The following is a 7,618-nucleotide window of genomic DNA, read 5'->3' on the forward strand; positions in this document are numbered from 1 at the left end:
GGGTGCAGGACCACTGCGTGGCGTCCCCTGAGTCGGGGGGTGCAGGACCACTGCGTGGCGTCCCCTGAGTCGGGGGGTGCAGGACCACTGCGTGGTGTCCCCTGAGTCGGGGGGCGGACTCGGAGAGGCCAAGCAGGTGCACTGGGTGATGTGCGACAGGGAAAGGGAGGTGGGATCTGACCTGTGCTGAGGGCAGCAAGGAGCCTCGGGAGGCATCCTGGGTGCCATCCTGTCCCCTGCCCCCATCCGCAGGTACATGAAGTACCTCTACCCCTATGAGTGTGAGAAGCGCGGCCTCAGCAACCCTAATGAGCTCCAGGCGGCCATCGACAGCAACCGGCGGGAGGGCCGGCGCCAGAGCTTCGGGGGCTCCCTCTTCGCCTACTCACCAGGCGGGGCCCACAGCGTGCTCTCCTCACCCAAACTGCCTGTGCCCTCCCTGGGCCTGACTGCTAGCACCAATGGCAGCTCCATCACCCCAGCCCCTAAGATCAAGAAAGGTGAGGGCTGAGGGGGCCTGGGTCTGGACCCAGCCCAGTTATATGACCTGAGGGGCACCTCTTCCCTTCTCTGGGTAACCAGGATGATAAGCCTCAGGTTGACATGCTAAAGGGCATTCAATCCTTCAATCCCATGACCAGGGCAGACTTTACTAATCAATCACCATTTCTTAGTCCCATGCTCAGAGCAAACAGTAACAATCACCGTCCTCCTGTGGCACATGCTACTAATCAATCAATCCTGTGCTCTTGGCAGACATCACTAATCCATAGATGCTTTCATTTTCTTTTTCCAGTTCTATACCAGGAGCTTTGGTAATGTAGTGCCTAAGGCATTTGACTGCTAGCCAGAAGGCTGGCGGTTCAAACCCACCAGCCACTCCTCAGAAAGAAAGTTGGGCAATCTACTTCCGTAGTGATACCGCCTCGGAAACCCAAGGTGGGGTCGCTATGAGTCGGGTCCAACTTGATGGCACATGATAACAACAACATACCAAAGCAGACGTTACATATCAGGCACAATTTTCCCAGCCTGTGCCCATGGCAGACGTTAATCCATGTTCTGCCAGCCTGTGCTGGTGGTAGACATTACTAATTAATCACTCTTTCCGAGTCCCATACTGAGGCAGACATTATTAATTGAGTACTGTACTCTTCCTTATCCTGTGGCAGGCAATACTAATCGATTATGGTGCCCAGACATTGCTAGATGAGCACTAGACACCTTCCCTTTGAGCTTCGGACTCCTCAACACACACTCGCCCAGCAGCCACGACGAGTCTATCAGCCAATGGCCCTGAAGCTATTTCTGGGTGTCCCTGGGCAAGCCACTGCCCCTTTCTGAGCCCAGCTTTCCTTGTGGGTAAAATGAGGAAAATCGCCCCTTCTTTGTAGATTGTCAGGGAGGGTTCAGAATGTAAAGTGCCCAGTGTGCAACAAGCAAAGGTTTGTGCATGCCGGCAAGTGAGCTCCCCAGCTCCACCCTGTGCTGGCGTTACGGCCAACCAGTCTTCTCTCCCACCGAGCCTCCGAGTGCTTCCTAGCACAGAAGCACCACCAGCACGCGTGGCAGTGAGTCCAGTCATTCTCTCTCTCTTGAGTTCCTGTTTCTCACCTGCCACATTGGAATGGTGTCTTCTGCCTCCTAGGGTTGGCCTGAGGATCCAGTGTGATTTCTGTAGCCCTTGTGTCTCTTTGGAAGGAGATCTGGTGGCATAGTGGTTAAAACTTTTGGCTACTAGCCAGAAGGTCAGAGATTCAAACCCATCAGCTACATTGTGGGAGAAAGATGAGGCAGTCTGTTTCCATAGAGATTGACAGCCTTGGAAACCCTATGGGCAGTTCTACTTTGTCCTAAAGGGTCACTAGGAGTTAGAATTGACTCAATGGCAGTGGGTTTGGGTTTGGTTTGGTTTTGTGTCTATTCAAAAACTTACCCACTTTCTAACCAACTATGGCACATACACACAATGGAATACTTGTTGTTGTTGTTGTTGTGTGCCATCGAGTCAGCCCTGACTCATAGCGACCCCTCCTTGGGTTTCCGAGGCAGTATCACTACGGAAGTAGGAATGCCCAATCTTCCTTCCGAGGAGTGGCTGGTGGGTTTGAACCGCCAGCCTTCTGGTTAGCAGTCAAGTGCCTTAGCCACTATGCTACCAGAGCTCCCAATGGAATACTATGCAACACTAAAAAATAATGTAGAATCTGCAAAACACTGCATAACATGGATGAATTTGGAGGACATTTAAAGAAAAAAAAAGAAAAATGCACTGCCATCGAGTCAATTCAACTCATAGCGACCCCTCCTTGGGTTTCCGAGGCAGTGTCACTATGGAAGTAGATTGCCCAACCTTCCTTCTGAGGAGTGACTGGTGGGTTTGAACCGCTAGCCTTCTGGTTAGCAGTCACATGCCCTAAGCACTATGCCACCTGAGCTCCATGGAGGACATTATACTGAGTGAAATGTCAATCACAGAAGGACAAATATAGTACTAGTTCATTATTGTAGAAAATCAAGGGAAGGTTTCTACTATGTGGAAGGAAACTTTCTTTGTTGGTTACCAGGGATGGGAGGAGAGGGGAGGTAACACTGCAAAAAACAAAAAACAAAACTGCATTGACCTTTGTAGTTGTAGTTTAGTTTTGTGTATTTCACTGTACATAAATAATATTTCAATAAAATGTAGTTTAAAAAAAAAATCTATCCACTTCCTTAGAGAGGGAATGAGCACTCTGTTGTTGGAAGTATCCAAGAGGGTTCATGTTCCTGCCTCAGGTGGAAGGCAGGGCCAGGCCACCTCAGGTCCCTCTGGCCACCAACTGCTCTTCTCTCCTCTCTAGAGGAGGACTCCGCCATCCCCATCACGGTCCCTGGCCGCCTGCCAGTCTCCCTGGCAGGCCACCCTGTGGTAGCAGCCCAAGCAGCAGCAGTGCAGGCAGCAGCAGCCCAGGCAGCCGTGGCAGCCCAGGCAGCCGCCCTGGAGCAGCTCCGGGAGAAGCTGGAGTCTGGTGAGCCTCCCGAGAAGAAGATGGCGCTGGTGACCGACGAGCAGCAGCGGTTCATGCAGCGAGCCCTGCAGCACAACTTCCTAGCCATGACCGCCCAGCTGCCTATGAGCATACGGATCAACAGCCAAGGTACCGACCCGGCGGAGACCCTCCCTGCTCCTGCATGTGCAACAGTGAAAGACCTTGTAGCCAACATATATAAAGAGTGCCTGCCAATCAATAAGAATAAAAAAAGGCAACCCAGCCATTAAAGACATGGGCAGCTATGACTAAGAAATGTGTATGGGGAGCTGTTCAGTTCCATCTAGTCAGGGATCTGTAAATTCACAACAAGGAGATACCATTTTTACCCACCAGAGTTTGATAATATCAAGGGATGGCTCAGATGTGGGAAATTGGCACCCCCATACCTGCCGGTGAGGATGAATACAGGTGGCGATTGGGCAATCTCTTTTACAATAGAAAATGTGCTTGGCCTGTGACGTCTTTATTCTATCTGATACCTACAGCAGAGAACAACAGCAGTGGGGCACAAGTAAACACACGTCAGCAAGGATGCTCGTTGCATGGTCCTTTATAAAAGCATTTTGTGTTTTTATAAAAGTGAAACCTAGAAGCAACTTATGTCCATCAGCAGGGGAACAAGTACATTTAACTGCTTCACAGCTGTTAAAAAGAATGGGCTGATTTGGGGGTGCCGACATCTCTAAGAGAAAAGAGGAAATTGTAGACGAATGGGGGTTTATTCATGACATTGGGCACCTGCTCCTGTGCGCACCGGGCACAGAGAATGGGGGTGAGCACGACAGGCAGGCAGTCCACACCTCGGTGGAGCCACGAGTCCCATGGGCAAGACAGACATGCAGCAGCCCACGGCCCAGAGGCAGCTGGGATTATAAATGGGGTCTGCCTTCTTCCCACAGCCTCCGAGAACCGCCAGGATTCAGCTGTGAACTTGACCAGCACCAACGGCAGCAACAGTATTAGCATGTCAGTGGAGATTAACGGCATCATGTACACAGGTAGGACCACCCAGGACCCCACCCCTGTCTTGGCCATTTCTCTCCCAAAGTTTGCTCAGGAGCACTGGGTTGCTCCAGAGCCTGGCCTGCTTGGGCCCGGCCGTGAGAGTTGAGAGGGCAAGGAGGGGCTTTATGGGATAAACAGTCAAGGACGAGTTTCCCTACAAGACTTGGATAAAGTCCTCTGTGTAGCATGCTCAGAGTCCCCGATGGGTACAGACAGTAAGCCCTCACCTGCTAGGTGAAGGGTTGGCGGTCCGATCCCCCCAGAAGATGCCTCTGAAGATAGGCCTGGTCATTTACTTCCAGAACGTCCCAGCCTTGAAAACCCTGTGGAGTGCATATCTCCCCTGACACCCACGGGGTCACCCTGAGACGGAATCGTGTTGATGGCAGCTAAGAACGGCATGCTAGTCTGCATCTCACGGTGCAAGGAATTTTTCAAATTTCCTTCAAAAAAAGGTAGCATCAGGCTGGTTGTTCAGATAGGCCACTAGGTGATGCTGCCAACACAAAACAGCTTGGCTGCTGTGTGAAACCTGAGGGTGCAGAGACAGTTAGGGGAATTCTTTGCAGGGGGTCAGGATACCCCTGAAACTACACAAACTCTGTGTATGTGCATACTGCATCTTATTGGGGAAAAATCCAGCTGTGTAAACATGGGACTGTTGTTGTTGTTGTTATGTGCCTTCGAGTCGGCCCCGACTCATAGCGACCCCTCCTTGGGTTTCTGAGGCAGTATCACTACGGAAGTAGGATTGCCCAACCTTCCTTCCGAGGAGTGGCTGGTGGGTTTGAACCGCCAGCCTTCTGGTTAGCAGTCAAGTGCTTTAGCCACTATGCTACCAGAGCTCCTAAAAAGGGGGCTAGGATCCCCAAAAGAAAAAAACAACCAACCACTGGACATCAGGGAGGGGTCTCTCCTCAGCAGCCGTGTGTGTGTGTGTGTGTGTGTGTGTGTGTGTGCGTGTGCGAGGTAGATGAGCAGATGATGCGCCCAGGAGTTTATAACTTGGGGAGTACCATGTGGGTCTCTTTGGTACTGTCACCAAGTCCTTTGAAAGTCTTCATGACTCACTTGTCCCCCTGTCCCACCTTAGGAGTGCTGTTTGCTCAGCCGCCAGCCCCCACGCCACCCTCGGCTCCCAGCAAAGGCAGCAGCGGGAGTCGGGGAGGAAGCAGCGGGACCAGCAGTGGCCCGGGCAGCCAGGCCGGGCCGGCGGGGTCGTCCACAGCCCCCGCGTCGTCTACCTCAAATAACTCATTGCCTTAACCGCATCACTCCCCACCCCGCCACCCCTGAGAAGCCCACCAGACTGGGCAGGGGTCAAGGTGGGCCGAGCAGGGGCCAGGATGGCGGAAGATACGGGTGGGGAGGGGAGATAGCCACAGAGGAGCCACAGCTGACGCCAAAAACGCAGAGAAATATATATATACATATATATATATATATATAAAGAAAATTTAATAAAACAGGGGAGAACCAAGGAACACTTGAATTTCTCAGGTTTTGGACATTCAGAGAGATGAATTGTTTGAACAGCGAAGGAAATTGGAAGAGAGAGGCAAAGCAATTCTTCCCTAGGGTTTTCCTGCAACCCTGGTGGACTGAGACTCTGGTGTCTGGTTTGGACCAGTTGCAATGTAAGGCCAATCCTGTTTACCTCATACATCCCTGCACTGTATGTTTTCATTTTTTTTGTCTTTTTGTTTTATTTTATTCATCACACACTCATCATGCCCAGCTCCTTGTGTTGAATGAAAACCCCTGAGCCAAGATCAGCTGATTTTTTTTTCCTTGTTGCTTTTGGAAACTTTTTTTTTTTTTTAAAGAAATAACAACATTCAAACTATATAGGATTTTTAAGAGGTTTTGGGGTTTTGTTTTGTACATATTCTATTTTATTCATCAGAGGGGGGGAATCAAACCTTAGAGAAAGGAGATATATCTATATATTTGTGTTCATTCAGGGAAACTGGACTTGGGAAAAAAAAAACTTTGAAAAAACAACAATGAAAAGCCCAGTGTAATAACCTTTGTATTTTTCCCATGAGTGATGGGGGTTCCTTTCTGTGCGTCCTGGGAGGCAGCAGGCAGCTGGCCAGCCCAGGACACTGGCCCTCTGGGGCCGGAGCCGCCAGAGCTGACGGAACTCAGGTGCCGTGGCCCAGGCCCGCGTCCGTGCTGGGGTCCACGGAGGGCTGGGGCAGCATCGGTGCTAACTGACCCAGCGCAAAGGCCCCGATGCTTTCCTTTTGCCACGCTCTGCTCTGCACGTGACCTCACATGTCAGGAACCTGGAAGTCTTAACTAGATAGTGGAATGTGCTTGCTAGATTGGGAAGCGGGGCTGGGCGGGAGGGCGGGGCCTATGTGCCCCTTCCCCAGGCCCATCTCAGGGATGTGGGGCCTGGGCAGGCTCCTTGTTGGCTGTGTCTGAATTCTCTCTCTGGAAAGGGCTGTGTCCTAGGACTATCAGTACTGTGGGTGGGGACAAAGCCAGGCCCAACTCGGGGAGGATTTGAGGGGCGCATCACCCTGGGCCCCTCCAGGAGTTATCTCTTCTCTGTCCTTTGTTTCCTCAGTCCTTTGGGCACAGGGCCACCAGTGCCCCACAGTTCTGCTGTGACAGGCTGTAGAGGCTGAGAAGGCAGCTTGGGCCTCCTGCTCCCACCCGTCCACTCCTGTGTCCAACCACCTCCTAGGTTAGAAGATGATGGGCATCAGGGCACGCAGCCAGACCGGGGACTTATTCCAAATACTGGCGATCGTCTGTGGCAGCAAAAATGCGTCCCCTAAAGCCCTCACTTGAACTCTCTACCCGCCCTCGTCCCTAGAGACCTGTGTGGTTGTGGGGGACCACTCTGTCTTACACAGTCCCACTGCTCACACAAGGGGTTTCCATTGCTCTGAAGGGAGGGTTAACTCTGCGGTTCCCAGGACAATTCTGGAATCTCTGCCAGCCTCTGCCCGTAATTGGGCCCAGGGAGCAGAGCGTAACGAGGCCAGGGTGGGCCTGGGGGTGGAGGAGGTGGGGCCTCCCCAGTTTCCCGGTCCCAGGCATCAATTCTGTTGCCTTGGAGACATTCTCTGGGGAGGTGAGCCCGGAGGCTGCGTTCACTCTCCTGATGGGCTCTGCTGTGTCTTAGAGGAGAGAGCCTCGCTCTCAGGGTCCCCGACGCCCCTGCCCTTCCGGGAGGCCGGCACCCAGGGCGCTCCTCTCAGTCTTCCTTCCGGTCTTCCCTTCCTTGTCTCTCGGACAGGAGCTGTACAGCACAGTCATTGAGGGAAGGGGGCCATTTGTGTCCCCAAAAGATCTCGCCCCACTCTGACAACCAGCTGGGCCCTGTCCACTGTGTGGCCCTCCCAGCCTGGATGCCCACGCGTCACCCCCATCTCCTCTCTCTCCTGCCCCCGCCTTTGCCAGCTGCCTTCTGGGGTGTCTTAGCTTCTGTCCCACGTGGGGGCCAGTCCCCTAGCTCGGGGAAATGTCTGCTTCTCTACCTCAGGACTGCCTTGCAAGGCCAAATCCACACCACCGGGCCTTGGCTTTCCTCTCTAGCCCAGAGCTCGCCCAAGGTACTG

General features: G+C 52.7%; 1 protein-coding gene across 1 annotated transcript in view; it reads left to right on the plus strand.

Annotated features, from left to right (window-relative positions):
* ARID3A (AT-rich interaction domain 3A) overlaps window positions 1–5,306 on the plus strand; it is a 35,585-nt gene extending 30,279 nt beyond the window's left edge. Inside the window, exons 5-8 of the mRNA XM_007954547.2 lie at window positions 253–500; window positions 2,844–3,140; window positions 3,935–4,033; window positions 5,134–5,306. Coding sequence (XP_007952738.1) covers window positions 253–500; window positions 2,844–3,140; window positions 3,935–4,033; window positions 5,134–5,306 — 817 coding nt within the window. The remainder of the gene's footprint in view (window positions 1–252; window positions 501–2,843; window positions 3,141–3,934; window positions 4,034–5,133) is intronic.
* The last annotated feature ends 2,312 nt before the right edge of the window (window positions 5,307–7,618 follow it).

This window comes from Orycteropus afer, unplaced genomic scaffold (assembly GCF_000298275.1).
Source record: "Orycteropus afer afer isolate SDZICR_OR568_19922 unplaced genomic scaffold, OryAfe1.0 scaffold00466, whole genome shotgun sequence".
Taxonomy (NCBI): Eukaryota; Metazoa; Chordata; class Mammalia; order Tubulidentata; family Orycteropodidae; genus Orycteropus; species Orycteropus afer.